Source organism: Mauremys reevesii, linkage group 1, assembly GCF_016161935.1.
Source record: "Mauremys reevesii isolate NIE-2019 linkage group 1, ASM1616193v1, whole genome shotgun sequence".
In the NCBI taxonomy this organism is placed as follows: Eukaryota; Metazoa; Chordata; order Testudines; family Geoemydidae; genus Mauremys; species Mauremys reevesii.
In genome coordinates this window covers 310,850,522-310,870,915 of record NC_052623.1, presented here as the reverse complement: position 1 = coordinate 310,870,915, position 20,394 = coordinate 310,850,522, and the positions used below count along the sequence as shown (strand labels likewise).

At 46.3% G+C, this 20,394-nt stretch overlaps 1 protein-coding gene across 3 annotated transcripts in view; it reads right to left on the bottom strand.

Annotated features, from left to right (window-relative positions):
- ZNF277 (zinc finger protein 277) overlaps positions 1-20,394 on the bottom strand; it is an 86,492-nt gene that overhangs the window by 26,544 nt on the left and 39,554 nt on the right. For all 3 annotated transcript variants that reach the window (XM_039507054.1, XM_039507037.1, XM_039507045.1), the window contains exons 3-4: positions 14,561-14,649; positions 12,441-12,523 (exon numbers count right to left, since the gene is read on the bottom strand). In XM_039507054.1, the coding sequence (XP_039362988.1) occupies positions 12,441-12,523; positions 14,561-14,649 (172 nt within the window). The remainder of the gene's footprint in view (positions 1-12,440; positions 12,524-14,560; positions 14,650-20,394) is intronic.

Genomic DNA, 20,394 nt, shown 5'->3' with positions numbered 1-20,394 from the left:
AATATGGAAAAATTCAACCAGATTATAAGCTAATGTCCACTTTCCATTTAAATGGAAAGGATCAGGATAATAGCATATAACTGCAGAGACCAGGGCAAAAGTCTTCAATTGCACCATTATATTAAATTGGGAATACAAAAGAAATTTGATCACTGAGAAGAAATGTGAAACTTGGAGGTTAGAAAATGTCACTCTTACATGATGCTCCAGTTGAGGTTGTGAGAAGTTCAGAGTCTCTGGCATAAAAACTGCAGTCTCCCAAGGGAGTCTGAGAAATTGCAAGTGTTTCTCTTCTTGGCAGCATTGTTTTGGTAGGAATTATCAGCTTCTCCCAGAAGCACTTAAAATAGCTTTTGTATGGCTAGCAGCTTACAGCAGGTCTATGAATGAATGACTTTTCCATGTAGCTCAACTGCAATAGACCTGACCTTAACAAAAGCTCTAGGAATTGTTGAATTAGAAAAGACAGAAGGCTCAGACTAATGAAAAAACATGTGTCTTCTTATACTCTCCTTCTTAGTTCTTGAGGATAGCATTGAAAGCCTCAAAATTCTAAAGAAAGAGCTTCAGAAATTCTGAAAAACAGATCTTGACAAGCATTGGGAATAGGGGACAGAAGGTCTGTCTAAAAACGTAAAATACCTTATCATTATAGAGTCTGAGCAAATTACAATCATTAATGGATTTTATCTTCACAGCCTCTCTGAGAGATAGGGGAGGATTTTATCCCCATTGTTACAGATGGGGAATTGAGGGACAGGGTACACTCAGTAGGGCTAGGTCACACAAGGAATTTGTGAATAGAGTAAGAATTCAGCTGTTTTCTGAGTCTCAGTCGAGCATCCTATCCCCTAGACTACCCAATTTCTACAGTTGTGGTTAAAGCAAAGGAATGGAGGCTGTTCCTGGTTCTTCCCCATTAAGACCACTCTGTTTTTCTGTTTCCCAGTTAATAAAATAACAATACTTATCCTCCTTTGTAAAGCCCATAGGAGGGTAGAGGTGTTATTACTGTTATAGGGCTTGATCCTGCAAGGAGCACTCCGGCCCTGATCCAGCAAAACACTTAGGCACGAACAGTTCTACTGTTGAGCATATGCATAAAAGTTTTCTTGGAGTGGGGCCAGATTGCTCTGAATCTTGCAAGTTCTAGCCCGTCACATGTAACTAGATATGGCCCCTCAATCAGTTTCTCTCTAGACTGAGGCCACGTCCACTTTGAAAGTTTGGATGATGTAAGCTGTCAGCGAAAGCTGCCAACTTCTGTATATTGCTTGGGTATATGCACTCTTGGCTGGCGCCGTGAGTGTTCACCATGAGTGGCTGTGTTGAGGGAAAATGCAGTGCACCATGGGTAGATATGCCTGTGAGTCCCATGCCGCCATCCAGCACAATGCTTTGTGGGACATTTTTGCAGTGCTTTGTGGATTACCAGCAATTCACCCAGGGATTTCAGAAAAGTAGGAGTCAAGTTTCCAGAATACCACATTCTCTATTCCATAGTGTTTGTTCCATTCTGTAATTTTTGTGCCATTTTTAAATTCTCATAGTTCCAGGAGCCACTTTTCAGTCTCCATTATGTCTCTGACAGCAGCATGCACCCTTCAGAGCTCAGCATTATTTTATTGATTGCTAATACAGGACGCTCAATTCTTCTGTATTTGTGGAACTTCAACTATAATCGGGTGTGTGAGGAGGAGATGTTCGGCGACAATGACTGGATGCTAATGGACAGTGAATAAAAATGCCAGGTTGCTCCTGGCATCAAGGAGCAGCTCCACATAGTGGACCGCAGCTTCTGGGCCTCAGAATGGAGTGCTGATGAGTGGGATCACACTGTAATGCAGATCTGGGATGACAAGCAGTGGCTGCAGAACTTTTGGATGCGAAAGGCCACATTCCTGGATCTGTGTGCCGAGCCTGCCCCAGCACCTCCTGTGCAGGCACATTAGAATGACAAGTGCATTCACACTGGACAAGTGAGTGGCAATTGAACTCTGGAAGCTTGCAACACCAGACAGCTATTGGTCAGTGTACAGTATATAGTTAGTTGTCATGGAACAAGTTCTTATTGTAAAAAGTGCCACCCTTACTGGGAAATTATTTTGAAGTCCATTTGTTTAAATATACCATGTTTCTCACAGAGGAGAAAGCTATTATGTGGTTGTTATAGATAGCTTGATAGCACTTAAACACCCAAGTCAGCAACAGAGCCCCATTATGCTAGGCACAATACAAATGCATAAAAGTGAGTGCTCTGAAGAGCTTATATTCTGTCACCCTTACTTACAATGGGAAGTAAATTTACTCCTTGAATAGACTATTGATATCCATGTGTCTGCTTGAAGAAAAAGGTACCGCTCAAGATTAGCAAGGGTGGCAGAATCTGGCCCTAAAGAATAGTGATTAAAATCTTCACAGGAAGAATACATATTTTAAATCAAGATCCCCCAGCAGATCTCTCACAAACTCACCAAGTACCTCTATGTCTAGTGGCTTTCTGTTTAAATAACAGTTACATTTCACTGCAGACTACTCAGAGAAACTAGCTGTCTATTGCTACAAGCAAATGAACTATGTAAAACAGCTTCTAGTTAAAAAAAATGCAGAGACGGCAACAAGAAGTTATTGGCACGTGTAGCAGGGTGGACCCCTGCTCCTGCCCTGAGGGGTTTAAAAGTGGCCTGGCAGGGCTTGAGAGTGGCTGCTCTCAAGGCTGGGCTGATTGAGGGAGTGGCTGCAGGTGAGGCCATGCCCCAAACTGGGCCACAGCTGGCCCCTATAAAAGGCCAGAGAAGCCAGAAGCACAGACAGTCTCTCTCTGCCTTCAGAGAGAGAAGGGCCTGGCTGCAGGGAGCTAGAGACCGGGTACCTGAGTGGAGCAGGGCTGGGGACAGGCTGATTTGCTGGGGAGCTCCAGCCTGGAAAGCCCCAGGCTGTGGCCTAGCATTGGGCTAAAAGGTACTGGGAGTTGCAGAGGGCAGCCCACGAAGGGGTAGGCCAAGGCAGCGGGTCCAAACCCTCCTTGCCAGTGATGAATAGGCTGATACAGCAGTCTGCCCCAGGACATGGGGCTAGACAATGACTGGCAGTAGCCATACACTGAGGCAAGGTGGGGATAGAGGGTGGGGGTTCCCTGAGAGAGGGAAACCCAGAGAGAAAGGGGTTACTGCTAGGAGGCAGCACCCCATGTAAGAGGGCACCGGGCCCTGGGAGGGATACAGGGGGCCTGAGGACAGGTGGATCACCAGCCTGCAGAGGGCGCTCCAGGGCTGGAACGAGCTAATTCCTGGAGTCACCAGCAGGAGGCGCCGCAGGGGTGAGTGCGGCCCGTCTACTGCACGTTTTACACTTAATGAATAAGAGTGCACTGCTGTAGTACTTTAAGGCACAGATTAGGATTGGTGAGATGGGATGCAATAATAGTCAGCCATTCTCCACCAGTCTGGCAGAGAAAATTAATTGGCAGGTATTCGTAACATCAGGCTACATTGTATTCCCTGTTGCATTGGTGTAAATACTGAGTAACAGAACAGAATTCAGCCCTCTGTCTACAGTTTCAGCAGAATGTGCTTTGAATCATATATTGTGTTTATGACTGGTGGAGAGAGAAGAGAGGGCTACAAAGCTGGAAATATAAAATGCTCAAAATTATAAATATAAAAAGCATAACACTATGCAAACTTGCAGTCGCTGGCCTACATCTCAGCTTTCATTAGCATAGTTGTATGAGACAATCTCTGCATCCAGCCCAAGCCCCTCCTCCTTACTAGTCACTATGTCTCTTTTCCCCCACATCACTCCATGCTGTCCCATGAGCTTGAAACAACCTGCTAATAACTGTACACAAAACATCTCCCCTCATCTTCAAATCATCAGTTAAGATCCATCCGTACCAACGTTACAGGCAAACAAAATCAGATCAACTTCAGATTTTGAGAGCCCCTGTCATGGAAAGCGAGAAAACCTCGGCCTGAGCATTTATGGGGAGTGTGAGAAAGAGCAGCTCCACTCTCAGATTTGGGACTCTCTACTAATAGTTTAAAAACAGCCATACAGAGAAGTTGCCAACTGCAAGTTTTCAAACATACTTCACAAAGTGATCCAGAACAGGAGTTGCTTAACTAATGATAGCAGGCATGAAAAAAACCTGCTCGAGAATGCTCAGCAAACAACAAAGGAATTTGATTAGCTGAGAGAAATTGTTATTGAGCTCATAAACATAGCTAAGGACGGTCAAGAGAGGCAACAGAGAGGATCTGGCTATCTGCCAGCATATTAGAGGTCAGCCTCATAGCTTGTTTGATGTCCAGAGTAGCCAAACTCCATAAGGAGGGAGACAGTATTTGGTAGACTACTGGGAGAAGGGCAGAGGGACTTCTGAACACTCAAGCCTACCAGTTTTTCACATGATTCCCAACTTGCCACCAATTTAAAAGGAAACTGCAATTATGCATTTCAAGTATAAGAGCTACAAGCGATCAAGACAAGGACAGAGTAGGCCTGTTATTCAATGAGAGGGGAAAGACAACAACAACAGAAAATGTGGAAATGGCAGAGGTGCTTAATGACTTCTTTGTTTCAGTTTTCACCAAGAAGGTTGGTGGCGATCTAACATAATGAATGCCAGTGAAAATGAGGTAGGATCAGAGTCTAAAATAGGGAAAGAACAAGTCAAAAATTACTTAGACAAGTAAGATGTCTTCAAATCACCAGAGCCTGATGAAATGCATCCTAGACTGAGTCTAGTCAAGGAGCTGACTGAGGAGATATCTGAGCCATTAGCAATTATCTCTGAAAGATCATGGAAGATGGGAGACATTCCAGAAGACTGGAACAGGGCAACTATAGTGCCTATCTATAAAAAGGGAAATAAGGACAACCCAGGAAATTACAGACCAGTCAGTTTAACGTCCATTATCTTTCCAGGAACAGAACAAATAATTAGGAAATCAATTTGCAAACATCTAGAAGATAATGAGGTGATAAGTAACAGCATGGATTTGTCAAGAACACAACGTGTCAAACAAACGTGATAGCTTTCTTTGACTGGGTAACAAGCCTTGTGGATAGGGTGGAAGTGGTAGATGTGGTATATCTTGACTTTAGTAAGGCTTTTGATACTGTCTCGCATGACCTTCTCATAAACAAACTAGGGAAATACAACCTAGATGGAGCTACTATAAGGTGGGTGCATAACTGGTTGGAAAATCATTCCGACACTGTCGTTATCAGTGTTTCACAGTCATGCTGGAAGGGCATAAGTAGGGTCCTGCAGGGTCGGTTCTGAGTCCGGTTCTGTTTAATATCTTCATCAATGATTTAGATAATGGCATAGAGAGTACACAAAGTTTGCGGACGATACCAAACTGGGTGGGGTTGCAAGTGCTTTGGAGGATAGGATTAAAATTAAAAATGATCTGGACAAACTGGAGAAATGGTCTGAAGTAAATAGGATGAAATTCAATAAGGACAAATGCAAAGTACTTCACTTAGGCCTGGTCTACACTAGCCTGTTATTTCGGAATTAGCTGAGTTATTTCGAAAAAAAATGATTCCGTCCTGATGACCAAATGGGTTTTTTGATTTAAAGGGCTCTTTAATTCGATTTCTGTACTCCACCTCGGCAAGTGGAGTAGTGTTTAAATCGAGATCACAATCCTGGGTTAAAGATATTGTGGACACAAATCGATGTTATTGGCCTCCGGGAGCTATCCCAGGATGTGCCCTTGTGACCACTCTGGTCAATACTCTCAACTCCAATGCACTAGCCAAGTGGGCAGGAAAAGCCTTGGGAACTTTTGAATTTCATTTCCTGTTTGGTCACCATCAGCACAGGTGACCATCAGCACAGTCCATCACAGGAGACCATGCAGAGTCCACCACCACAGGAGATCACGCAGTCCCGGATTCGCAGAGGAGCCCCAGCATGGTCCGAATGGGAGGTACTGGATCTCGTCGCATGCTGGGGAGATGAGTCTGTTATGGCAGAACTATGTTCCAAAAAAAGAAACGCAATTGCCTACGCTAAAGTCTCCAGGGCCATGACGGAAAGAGGCTACTCCAGGGACACAGAGCAGTGTCGTACAAAAATCAAGCTCAGGCAAGCGTACCAAAAAGCCTGGGAGGCAAACGGGCGCTCTGGGTCACAGCCCCACACATTGCACTTTGACCGTGAGCTCCATGCAATTATGGGGGGTGATGCCACCACTACCCCACCACTGTCCGTGGACACCTGCAAGGGGGGAGTTGCATGGAGTGAGGAGGAAGAGACACTGGAGGACGAAGAGGAGGACGACGACAGTGCACAGGTGGCAAGTGGGGAATCCGTTTTCCCCCCTAGCCAGGAACTAATCTTAACGCTGGATCCAATAGCCTCTCTTCACTCCCAAGGCAGGCTTCTGTTCCATGACCCTGGAGAAGGTACTTCTGGTGAGTGAGAGCCTGACTGGAGCCACGCAGTGGGGGGCGAGAGGGGGGAACCCAGCCACGCTGGGTTGTTCGCGTTTACAGTAAATGGCTCATCCCTGCTCTGAGCCTGACCGGAGCTGTGGGGTGTTGTTGTGTGCAGTGATCATCCCAGAGAGCCCGCAGGCCCTCCTTTTATATCGTAAACCCACCAGGCATTGCTTGCTGTGGGAAAGAGGGCCTAGCAGTTTGAAAGCATTGAAATGAATGCAGAAGAAGCAGAACGCTGCGTGCCCCTAGGGGCTGCCTGCAAGATTAATTCTGTTGCCCAGCTGTGTCTGATGGCTTACTCATACCAAAGTGCCCCCTTTGTTCTCTGCAATGTATTTTTTAAAATACTACCCTCTCCTTTTCTCCTCCCACTGGTGCAAATGTTTCAACGTGGCCCCTATCTACTCCATCCCAGAGGCTAGCCCAGATTATAAGGCGGAAAAAACAAACCTGGGACGACATTTTCGCCGAGCTCATGCAGTCCTCCCGCACTGATAGGGCCCAGCTGAATGCATAGACGCAAACAATTGCGGAGTCCCATAAAGCATTACAGGAACATGAAAACAGGAGGGAGACGCGTGATGAGAGCAGGCAGGATGCTATGGTCAAGCTCAAGGGGGAGCAAACTGACATGCTCCGCTGTATGGTGGATCTAATGCGGGAAAAACAGCAAGACCACAGACTTCTGCTGCAGCCCCTGTATAATCAAAATCCCTCCTCCCCAAGTTCCATAGCCTCCTCACCCAGATGCCCGAGAACATGAGGGGGGAGGCTATGGGGACCCACACACTCAACCCCAGATGATCGCCCAAGCACCAGAAAGCTGGCATATGCGAACCTTTGATTTAGTTTCTGGACTTGTCCTTCACTCTTCCTCCATCACCCTACCTCCCCCACCCTCAAGTCTACCTTATAATTGCTCTCAATGTGTTCTGCATCAAATAATAAAGAACAGTTTTTAAACAATTTTGACTTTATTTCCTTTCACCTATATAGGGTGCAGGTAACTTCAAGAGAAACAAACACGACTGTCACACCGTACCCTGGCCAGTCATGAAACTGGCTTTCAAAGCTTCTCTGATGTACAGCGCGCCCTGCTGCACTCTTCTAATCACCCTGTTTGGCTGTGCGAAATTGGCAGCCAGGCGAGTTGCCTCAACCTCCCACCCCGCCATAAAAGTCTCTCCCTTACTCTCTCAGATATTGTGGAGCACACAACAAGCAGCAATTACAATTGGAATATTGGTTGTGCTGAGATCTAATCAAGTCAGTAAACTGTGCCAGCACCCTTTCAAACGTCGAAAAGCACACTCCACCACCATACTGCACTTGCTCAGCCTATAGTTGAACTGCTCTTACACTACTGTCCAGGGTGCCTGTGTATGGCTTCATGAGCCATGGCATTAAGGGGTAGGCTGGGTCCCCGAGGATAACTATAGGCATTTCAACATCTCCAACAGTAATTTTCTGGTCTGGGAAGTAAGTCCCTTCCTGCGGCTGTTCAAACAGACCAGAGTTCCTGAAGATGCGAGCGTCATGCACCTTTCCCGGCCATCCCACGATGATGTCGGTGAAACGTACCTTGTGATTCACCAGTGCTTGCAGCACCATGGAAAAAGTACCCCTCGCGGTTTAGTTACTGGCCGCCACGGTATGCCGGGGCCAAGATGGGGATATGCATTCCGTCTATCGCCCCACTGCAGTTAGGGAACCCCAGCGCATTAAAGCCATGCACAGTGGTCTGCACATTTCCCAAAGTCACTACCCTTGATAGCAGCTGCTCAATGATTGCGTTGGCTACTTGCCGCACAGCAGCCCCTACAGTAGATTTGCCCACTCCAAACTGATTCTCAACTGACCGAGCTGTTGGGCATTGCAAGCTTCCACAGTGCTATAGCCACTCGCTTCTCAATGGTCAGGGCTGCTCTCATTATGGTGTCTTTGCGCTTTAGGGCAGGGGCCAGCAAGTCACAAAGTTCCATGAAAGTGGCCCTATGCATACGAAAGTTTCGCAGCCACTGGGAATCATCCCAGACCTGCAACACTATGCGATCCCATCACTCTGTGCTTGTTTCCTGGGCCCAGAATCGGCGTTCCACAGCATGAACCTAGCCCAATGCCACCATGATCTCCCAATCGCCACATGCCGTGCATCTAGGAACATCTGTGTCCATGTCCTCATCAGTATAGTAATCGCACTGTCGTCACGTCCTTGCCCGGTTTTGCAGGTACTGAACATACTGCTGGATAATGCAGGAGGTATTTACAATGGTCAAAACTGCAGCAGAGATCTGAGCGGGCTCCATGTTTGCCGTGCAATGGCACCTGCACGGGTAATCCTTGAAAAAGGGCGCAAAATTAGTTGTTCGGGTCAAGATGGTCGATAAAAGGTGGTAAATGGTTGTCTTCTGTAGCTTCCACGGGAGCCCAGGACAGCTTCCGCCGCTTTCTCCAGATTGTCTGTGTGGCTCTGTTCACGATGGCTGAGAAACAGCAGGGAATTGTTGCCTTCTGTAGCTTCCACAGGAGCCCAGGACTGACAACATGGAAAAAGCGGTGACAGCAGAGTTTGCAGTGGAAACGTGAGCAGAGTTTGCGGTGGAAGCTGTGTGGTTCTGTTCACGATGGCCGAGAAATGGTAAGATGAAAGAGTAGATAGAAAGAGGAGAGGACATTCGAAGTGGATTCAACATACCAGGAGACAGGCAGTGCACCGTGCTGCACCGTCTGCTGGCAGCATGGTGTCTGCCGTAGCTTTCACGGAGAGAGGAGCGAGTGACGCCCCCCCCAGAAAAACTCGCAAGAATGTTTTTGCCCCATCATGCACTGGGAGCTTAACCACCAATTCCAATGGGCAGCCGAGACTGCGGGAACTGTGGGATAGCTGCCACAGTGCAACGCTCTGCCATTCGATGCTAGCCTCAGTACTGTGGCACTCTGCCAAATTCACGCGCTTTAGTGGGGACACAACATCGAATGTATGATCTCGATTCAGGAAATTCGAATAAAATAACTTGGAATTAATTTCATACTGTAGACGTACCCTTAGGAAGGAACAAGCAGTTGCACACATACGAAATGGGAAATGATTGCCTAGGAAGGAATACTGCGGAAAGGGATCTGGGGGTCATAGTGGATCACAAGCTAAATGTGAGAGTCAACAGTGTAACGCTGTTGCAAAAAAAGCAAACATCACTCTGGGATGTATTAGCAGGAGTACTGTAAGCAAAGACACGAGAAGTAATTCTTCTGCTCTACTCCACGCTGATTAGGCCTCAGCTGGAGTATTGTGTCCAGCTCTGGGCACCACATTTCAGGAAAGATGTGGACAAATTGGAGAAAGTGCAGAAGAGAGCAGCAAAAATGATTAAAGGTCTAGAAAACATGACTTACGAGGGAAGATTGGAAAAATTGGGTTTGTTTAGTCTGGAGAAGAGAAAACTGAGAGGGGACATGATAACAGTTTTCAAGTACATAAAAGGTTGTTAGAAGGAGGACGGAGAAAATTTTTTTTTCTTAACCTCTGAGAATAGGACAAGCAGCAGCGGGGTTAAATTGCAGCAAGGGAGGCTTAGGCTGAACATTAGGAAAAACTTCCTAACTGTCAGAGTGGTTAAGCACTGGAATAAATTGCTTAGGGAAGTTGTGGAATTGGGGATTTTTAAGAGCAGGTTGGAAAAAAAACCTGTCAGGAATGGTCTAGATAATACTTAGTTCTGCCTTGAGTGCAGGGGACTGTACGAGATGACCTCTCAAGGTCCCTTCCAGTTCTATGATTCTAAGACGCTAGCTGCTCGCAGAGGCATTTGAGGGTGCCATGTGAGGGATGAGCATGGGCAAGGCTGGAGTGCAGGATTTGGTGTGACCACCAAAGATGTGGCATAGCTATAAAATGGAAGTGGAGTCTTGGAAGACATGACAGTGTTGTCAGCGACCCAGTGATTGCAAAGATCAGGAGAGATCAGGCTAAAGCAAGGAAATGCTGGAGGCAATCCTTGAGATACTGAGTGAAGAACAGTAAGTATTGCTAGCAGCAACCACTTGCGGTTTTTTGATCACACTAAGATAAAAAGTGATATTTAACCCTCCATAGGATTCAATGCCCAACTTATATGTCACAATACAACTTGCCCTATCTACACTAGAGTTTTAAAATATGTTAAATAAAATGTATTAGCTAATATATCTTAAAAACAACTTTTATCCTATCGTGGACAAACCCTTTTAGACAGAAGGTTTGAATTCAGAAGCAAGGGAAATCATCGGAAGCCATATTAGTATCTTTTCTTTTGTAGAACTCCACACAAACCTGTTTGCCAGCTGACCCTTAATTGCTGGATTTGTTCAGGGGCAGAGGGCTTCGCAAAGCAAAATAACTGTTTGACTTGCAAATCAACACTCAGATTGCAGCAAAGGGAAGTGAAAAACTGGAAGCCTCTATTGCTGAAACCTGAGCTGTGACTTTCTTAGCCTCAACTGTGGCTGCAGCTCTGGTTTCAGCCTCATTTTTCCAATAAAAAGAGGAAAGTCAGGATCTGACATTTCTAACATTCAGAAAAGGGCAGAAAAAATTATGGATTCTTTAAGTTTCGTAAAACAGCAGTAAAGGGCACAAACATTTAAAATTTTTTTTTAAACTTCACGGTTAACCTTTGATAAATGCAATGTTTGCTTTGGGCCAAATCCTGCACTCCTGGCTGCAGCCGAGGAAGTCCCTAATTGCAGATGAGCTGGTGTGGGCCTGACGCAAATAAACCCCAAACCCCACGCGCAGCCTAGCTCTGTTCTGCAGACTCCCTGGGCTATTTTTATTGTGGTATCGCACAAAGGCCCTGATTGGGAGTGGACCTTATTGTACGTAAGCAGTGTGAACACACGCTGGAAGACATGGACCCTGCCCCAAAGAATTTACAATTCAGTGTACCCAGGTTCTGGGGACAGATCAGAAGAGAAGCAGGGTAGGGACCAATGGATTTACTGCCCGTTTCCCCTTCCCCATCTACCCACCCACTGGTACTATCACAGCATTTCCACAAGATGTACACAGCAATGAAGATTTCACATTTTAGGGCAATTCCTGCTTCCTCCTCTGAAGGCACAGAGAACCCCTGGCAGTGAAGCTAGTGTGTGTGTGGGGGGGAGGGGGCGGGAGTGAAAGGAGGATTTGGAGTACTGTGCCAGGGATACACATATTCCATAGGCCCAGAGGATTCACTGCGGCCCAATCTTCTGGTGTGCACTCAAGTGACGGTGGGGTGCATTGGACTACAGAGCACAGGGGAGGGCTAGCTCAGTGGTTTGAGCATCGGCCTGCTAAACCCAGGGTTGTGAGTTCAATCCTTGAGGAGGCCACTTAGGGATCTGGGGCAAAAATTGGTCCTGCTAGTGAAGGCAGGGGCTGGACTCGATGACCTTTCGAGGTCCCTTCCAGTTCTAGGAGATTGGTATCTCTCCAATTATTATTACCTTTCTTCAATCAGTGGGCTAATGTAGCTCTGCAGAGTGGCTAAGAAAAGTTACAGCTTCCCTCTCATCTGCCAAGCCAAAGCTACTGGGTAGGGTGGGGTGGGTGGCTAGCAAGAGGATTTGGCCTTTGTAAACCCTCAAAATGCCATTCTGCTATTCCCATTTTTTAAACCACAGGATTGGTGTATTATTATTACACACAGGAAAGTTTGTGCTAATGCATGGCACATTCTTGCAAGGAAAAATTATTCAGCACATTCAGCTCTTCTTTTGCTCTGGGAATTCTTCCCACTGGAGTAGAACACTGACATACAGCCTGCAGGTAAAACTACTCCAAGAAAATGTGTTTTGTTGTTTTTTAAAACTGGCTATCAGGGAAACAAGCTAAAATCAAGATTAATCTCTGCAGTTTAGCATAAAATGCCTTCCTCTAAGTCCATACAAATGTACATATTTGATTTTACATTATGTCGTTTCAGTTCTTAAGGTACTTAGTCCTCAAAATAATTACTTACCAGTCTCTTTTGCTGGAGCTGTTCTCTTAGTAATCTGTCTTCTGGTAAAACATCACATAAAAGAAAATAATTGTCCTGTTCCTCTGTTAAGAGATTAGGAAATAAAGGTAAAGGAGACATTTGCAGCTGGTTTGCATATTGTGATAAAGTTCCTCCTCTACCTTGGTGGGGCCTGCGCTTATTGGCGGATTTTGCTAGCCTCAGAGATCTTCCTGTGTCTGACCAGGAGTTGGGAGGTTTTGGGGGGAACCCGGGCCCGCCCTCTACCCCAGGTTCCAGCCCAGGGCCCTGTGGACTGCAGCAGTCTAGAGTGCCTTCTGGAACAGCTACACGACAGCTACAATTCCCTGGGCTCCCCATGCCCTCCTCCCAACACCTCCTTTGTCCTCATCACAGGACCTTCCTCCTGATGTCTGTTAATGCTTGTACTCCTCAGTCATCCAGCAGCATATCTCGTCACTCCCTTACGCATACAGCACTAACTGGAGTGAGAGCCTTTTTATACCAGGTGTCCTGATTAGCCTTAATTAAGTCTAGTAACTTCCCAATTGGCTACAGGTGTCCTAATTAGCCTGCCTGCCTTAATTGGTTCTAGAAAGTTCCTGAGTGTTCTGGAATAGTCCCTGTTATCTTACCCAGGGAAAAGGGACTTGCTTAACTTGGAGCTAATGTATCTACCTTCGACCACTCTCTTGTAGCCATCTGGCCTGACCCTGTCACAATATATTCTGCCCTGTAACATGCTCAACCTTTATTTTTTCCCCCAGCCTCAGAAAGAATTAGACTGTTTCAGTTAAATATTTTAAAAATTAATGTAATTTTCATTTTAAGAGAACTACAGGTTTTTTTACACTGCTGGAGTTATTTGTGGGTCAAAGCCAAGCATAGCTATGTAAAATCTCATTAATATAAATGGACTTGCAGCCATTTACACCACCAGTCGATTTATATAAGGCCAGAATGTGCATAGCCCTTGCACTTTCTTGTGCCCCCTCTGTTGTATATAGGTTCTTATATTGCCCTTGTCACTGTCGTAGCCGAACATGTTCTAGTTGTGTATTTAATGATGCAACTAAAATCTGCAATGTGTGGTTAGCTCTCTCGCTCTCTTTCGCTCACCAGAAAGAGAACTGTGTGTGCGTGTGTGGGGGGAAATAGTGTTTTATTTTTATATACACATTGCTATGAGTTTATATTAGAGAAAACAAGGCTGAAGAAGTTTGACCTGAACTGGGAGAGAGAGGTGGTCAGGTTTGTGATGGTCCTTAGTTTCTGAGCGAGCTCATTCAACAGCCTAGGATTGGCCCCTGAGAATGATCTGTCTCCTGCCCAGACAGAATGTTCCATGGTGCCAGAGAAGCAGAGCTGTTGACCACAGTGTTCATCCCGGCGCTTTAGATGATCTTTTGCAGAGGCCAGACACAAATGCCGTCTTGGCACTCTTAGCGCACTGAATAGTTCCTCCTGTGGCAATTCTTCCCACAGAATGCATCTGATGAAGTGGGTATTCACCCACAAAAGCTCATGCTCCAATACGTCTGTTAGTCTATTAGGTGCCACAGGACTCTTTGCTGCTTTTACAGATCCAGACTAACATGGCTACCCCTCTGATACTTCCCACAGAGTGGGAGAAGAAGTGAGGCCATGACCCAACTGTGAATAAGAGTTGGCCATAGAGGCAGGATGTGCAGAGCAGAAGTAGTTCAGTGGGTGTGCTTCCCTGCACATTGGGGCAGCTCTGTGAGAACTGTGCCTCCCATTCACACAACCGGTATCTGAGCAACCTTTGCAGAGCTGCTTCCAGGGCTTGATCCTGGAAGTTGCGGAGCACTCTGGCCCAGATCCAGCAAAACACTCAAGCATGTACTTAGGCTCACTCCTATTCAGCCGAGCATTTAAGCGCATATTTAAATCCCACTGAAGTCAGTGGACCTAAGCATGCACGTAAGTGCTGAACTGAATAGGTAGGAGCTTACACATGTGGTTAAAGTTAAGCACATACTTAAGTACTTTGGTGGACTGGTGCCCGATTGCTCACTATTTTAAAGGACTGAGTCTGTAATATAGGCCACAGTGTATCAGGTAAGGAAATGAGCAGTGAAGATAAGGAGCGCACTTACCTATTGGAGCTTCTGAATTTGTTCTTATCACACTACAGAAATCTGTGATGGGCTGCTCCGTGAATCTCTTCTTCCAATATAAAATGTATCTTTTAAAAAAAAAAAAAAACGCGCATGTGTGAAGGAGGAGCCTTTACTATAAAATACTGTATTTCCTAAACTACTGGTCCACTGTATCCTACTCCCATCCTTTTAATTCTTATTTCAGGGTTTTTTTAAATGTAAAATTACTTATCCAATGCTGGTTCTGTAGAGCTGCCATGTACTGTGAGACTATATTTTAATAAAGTGATATTGTTCTCCAGTTCATGAAAGGTATTCAGATTCACTGAAGCAGATTTCAGCAAAAACAGGCCTGATCCAAAGTTCACTGAAGTCAGTGAAAAAGACTTCTACTGGCTTCAATGAGCTTTGAATCAAGCTTCACATAAGTAATGGGAGTTGGTCACATCTTTAGAAAGACCCATCACTTGGTTACATTTTTACTAAAAAGAAGAACTTATACATTCCCAAAATACTAGATATAGATGGGATATCCCTATATGTGGTATCCCTTTACCATTTCCATTTTCCACTTACTTTGGAGCAGACCTTAAAATAGGAAGATATTTTCATGTTTGTTTTTAAATTAGTGAACCTCTCCTACTCTGAAGTTCTACGGAGAGTGATGCTGCATAACAAAAAATCAGATTAGAAATTCATCTTACAAGATTGCGTTAACAGCACTCCAGTATTTACTCTGTTAGTCTTAAGTTAAGACTCAGAGTTATGAGACACATGCAAAAATACAAGACATGATGAAGCATCAACTTGACAAACTTGAATGCTTTTAGACCAAATATTTGGTAATGGGCATACAAGGTATAACAATATCTAATGGCTGGAAATTGAAGCTGGACAAATTCAAGTTTTTAACAGTGAGGTTAATTAACCACTGGAAGAACTTGCCAAGGGTGTGGTAGATTCTCCTTCACTGGCAATTTTAAAATTAAGATTGGATGTTTTTCTAAAGGATATGCTCCAGTTCAAACAAAAACTGAATCAGGGAAATTCTATAGATGGTATTTTATGCAAGTGATCAGACACTAGAGCAGAGGCCCCCAAACTGTGGGGCAGGAACATTTAGGGGGTGCAGCGGAGCCCAGGCCAGCCCCCATGGGGGGTTGGGAGGAAGTGTCACACTGCCCCGCTCCGCTCTGGCCCCACCCCCAGCTGCAACCCAGGCTCCCGTCCCCACCCACAGCATTGGCTCCTGACCCCAGGCCAGCAGCAACTCTGCACCCAGCCCTAGCCCTACCCTCGGCCCCTGGCCGTGGCTCCATTCCTGGCCCTGCTCCTGCCTCAGACCTGCCTCTAGCAGTGGCCCCAGCCTCTGCCCCCTTATCCCTGTCCCCGTCCCCAGGGGGAGTGCAGGTTGCAGACGGGGGTACGGGGAGCACGATGCTGAAAAGTGTGGGGACCGCTGCACTAGAGGATGACAGTGATTCCTTCTGGCCTTATAATCAGTTAATTAAGGCTGCATTCATAGGGAAATATAGCAATCCAAGGGCCTGTCTACACAACACTTAGTTTCCAGCAAGCTGGGGTGTTAATCTTGTTGGATTAAAAGTAATAATTCATAATTTATGTTGTAGAAAAAGTAAGAAAGAATGATTCCCGAACAGACCCCGGATTTAGCCTGACCATTAGAAAGAAATATGTCAGCCTGCTCTCTCAACCTGCTGAGTTTGTGCTAATTGAAACAGGCCTGCCAGTTTGCAAGGTCTGTGCTACTTGTAGAAAAACATCCAGAGACAAAGAGTTTGTTCGAAAAGTAACAAGATAACACCTGTCCTTTATGGCTGGTACAACTTTGTTTTCCTGAACTCCAGAATGAGATGTGTGAACCCCCTCCACTCTTGCAAGCTTATCTTGTTTGTTTCCTTTTACATGTAACAAGTGGGATAAATAGACTTATTGAAGTCTGCCATGTCCCACTGATTTTAGAATGATTATGTTAAAGGATGGGTAGCTGATAAAATGCAGATGTGACAGGATATACCTTGGAGTGTGAGTGTGACTGTATGTATGATTGAATGAGGAATGAAAGATTAAAGGTTGAGGTGCCAGACTTAAAATAAGACCGTTAGGCTGAAGAATACAGTGGATGAGATAGCCTGATAACCCAGAGGGCATACTTGCTCTCGGGACAGAGGGGCTGAAGAGCCAAGAAACAAGATGGCAACGTACTGTCATTTCGTCATTGCTGTGCCATCTGCGTGATTGACTATCACCTCAAATGTGAGAACAGTGATTGATTATCACGTCAAAAATGAACACAGCATGATGAAGCAAACCCTGTAAACTTGTAAGAGGATAAATCCCTATAAAAACAGACCCTGAAGACTGAGGACTTTGGGTCTGATTCTGCAAACCAACTTCCAGGAGCATCAGATGCGCATCTGACAAGGCCCTGCTCCCTCCTTGCGTCCAGGCCACCTGGCCAGTGGCTTGGCACGAACAACTCTAAGGCTGGTAACTATGATAACAACCTTGCAGAACCTGTGTGTGTATAAATGAATGTGTGAATGAATGTGAAATTGAATGGAATGTTATAGCTATAACTGACTGCTTACTATGCTTCTTTCTGTATTCACAACAAATGTGGTATATTGCTGTATACCCTTTAATAAGATCCTGCTGCTTTTTATTTTCTTGGTATAACAATCTGCCCTGCACTAAGTGTCCACTCAGACAGTACTGCCATGCTAAGAGTTCCACAGCGAGCTTTAATCCCATTTCAAAGCAGTAGGTGAAAGTGCACTGTGGAAATGTTAGTGCACTGCAGCAATGTCCACATGGACACTTAGGCCTGGTCTACACTAGGACTTTAATTCGAATTTAGCAGCGTTAATTTGAATTAACCGTGCACCCGTCCACACCAGGAAGCCATTTAATTCGACATAGAGGGCTCTTTAGTTCGAATTCTGTACTCCTCCCCGATGAGGGGAGTAGCGCTAAATTCGACATGGCTATGTCGAATTAGGCTAGGTGTGGATGCAAATCGAACTTAGTAGCTCCGGGAGCTATCCCACAGTGCACCACTCTGTTGACGCTCTGGACAGCAGTCCGAGCTTCGATGTTCTGACCAGCCACACAGGAAAAGCCCCGGGAAAATTTGAATTCCTTTTCCTGTCCGGACAGTTTGAATCTCATTTCGTGGTTGGACATCGGGGCGAGCTCAGCAGCACCGGCAGCGATGCAGAGCTCTCCAGCAGAGGAGTTCATGTAATCTCTGAATAGAAAGAGGGACCCAGCATAGACTGACCGGGAACTCTTGGATCTGATCGGTGTGTGAGGCGAGGAGTCTGTGCTTTCGGAGCTGCGCTCCAAAAAACGGAACGCAAAGACCTACGAGAAGGTCTCCAAAGCCATGAGAGACAGAGGATACAGACGGGATGCAACGCAGCGCCGCGTGAAAATCAAGGACCTCAGACAAGGCTACCAAAAAATCAAAGCGGCAAACGGACGCTACGGAGCCTGCCACCACTGCCCCACCAGTGACCGTGGACTCTGACGATGGGACAGTGTCGACGGCCAGTTCCTCGGTGATGTTCGCGGACAGGGAAGATGAGGAAGGGTTTGTGGAGGATGAGGCAGGCGACAGCGCTTACAACGCCGGTTTCCCCGACAGCCAGGATCTCTTCATCACCCTCACGGAGATCCCCTACCAACCCTCCCCGGCCGTTAAAGCCGGACCCTGAATCAGGGGAAGGAGCAGTCGGTAAGTGCTTTAAACATGTAAACTTTTATTCTTAATATAACAGGAATCTGAAGTATGTGAAAAGGAGGTCTCTATATATATGGGGATAGAACAGAAATCATCCTGGGAGATCTCCACGAAGCTCTCCAGGAGGGAATCGAAAAGCCTCCACAGGAGGTTCCTGGGGAGAGCTGCCTTATTGGGTTTTCCGTGGTAGCACACTTTTCCGCGCCAGGCTTTCACGAAGTACTCAGGGAGCATTGCCTCCCCGAGCACGGCTGCATAGGCCCCTGGTTTGTGCTGGCTTTCACGCAGCATGCGCTCTCTATCTCCTTCAGCGACCGTCCTCAGGGTGATCTCGCTTGGAGACTCCTGCATCTAATTAGGGGAATTACTGTAATGTTACGCCTGGTCCAAAGTATTTTTAAAAAATCTCCAGACAGACGGCGTAGCAGAGACTCAGCACGCTGCTGCGTGACAAGCGTAACGGAAAGCCAAAGAATCAAATGGACGCTCATGGAGGGAGGGGGGACTGAGGACGCAAGGTATCCCACAGTTCCCGCTGTCTCCGAAAAGCATTTGCATTCTTGGCTGAGCTCCAAATGCTTCTAGGGTCAAACACAGTGTCCGCGGTGGGTCAGGGCATAGCTCGGCAATTTACGCACCCCCCCCCACCCACCCATCCCCAGAAGTGAAAGGGAAAACAATCCTCTGTTGACTCTTTTACATGTCACCCTATCTTTACTGAATGCTGCAGATAGATGCGATGCTGCAGCACTCAACACCAATATCCTTGCTCCCCCCCACGCCATGGGTGACTGACGGTACAATATGACTGATATCCATCGTCATCATCAGCCTATTGGCACATGGGGCAGTGCAAAAGGACTGGTAACCATGCCGACTAGCATCAGTGAGGTCGATCAAGGGCGCCTGCTCCTAATTTTTCCTGGTAGATGGTGCAGTATGGCTGGTAACCGTCCTCATCATAGCAACAGGGGGCTGAGCTCCATCAGCCCCCACCCTTCATGTGTAAAGAAAAGATTCAATTGCCCCTGGACTAGCAGAGGGATGCTGGGCTCCTCTCCTCCACACTCCTTAATGTCCTGTCTAGACTATCATAGCAGCTGGAGGCTGCCTTCCACTCATTTCTCACTAACAAGTCACTGTGTCTTATTCCTGCATTCTTTATTACTTCATCACACAAGTGGGGGGACAATGCTATGGTAGCCCAGGAAGGCTGGGGGAAGAACGGAATGAACAGGTGGGGTTGTTGCAGGAGCACCCCCTGTGAATAGCATGCAGCTCATAATTTATGCAGGATCTGACACAGAGCAGCTGTGCTCTCTGGTTCTCTGATACAGTGGTTCTCTAGTACACTTGCCCATATTCTAGGCAGGACTGATTCTATTTTTAGATACCAAAAAGGAGGAATTGACTCAGGGAGTCATTCCCAATTTTGGCTTTTGCGCCCCTGGCTGATCTCAGCCAGGGGCACTTATGACAGCAGCAAATGGTGCAGTGCAAAAGGACTGGTAACCATGATCATCTTATTACCAATTTATGGTATGGTAGATGGTACAGTATGGCTGGTAATCATCTCTGCTGTCATGCAAAAGCAAAAGCATGCTGCTGTGTAGCGCTGCTGGACCGCCTCTGTCAGCGGCATCTAGTACACATACGGTGACAGGCACAAAAGACAAAACAGGCTCCATGGTTGCCACGCTGTGGCATCTGCCAGGGCAATCCAGGGAAAACGGGCTCGAAATGATTGTCTGCCGTTGCTTTCCCTGAGGAAGGGATGACTGACGACATTTACCCAGAACCACCCGTGAAAATGGTTTTTGCCCCATCAGGCACTGGGATCTCAACCCAGAATTCACAGAGACAGACTAGACTGTGTTCATTGTTCGCAAAAATTTATCTTTGCAAGGAATTCACTCCTTTTTTCCCATCACACAGCTTCGACTGTCTCCAGACCTGCCACAGCATCCCCCTCACAGAGGCTGGCAAAGATTAGGCGGCGAAAGAAAAAGACACGGGACGAGATGTTCGCTGAACTTATGAGGTGCTCCCGAGACGAGGCGGACCA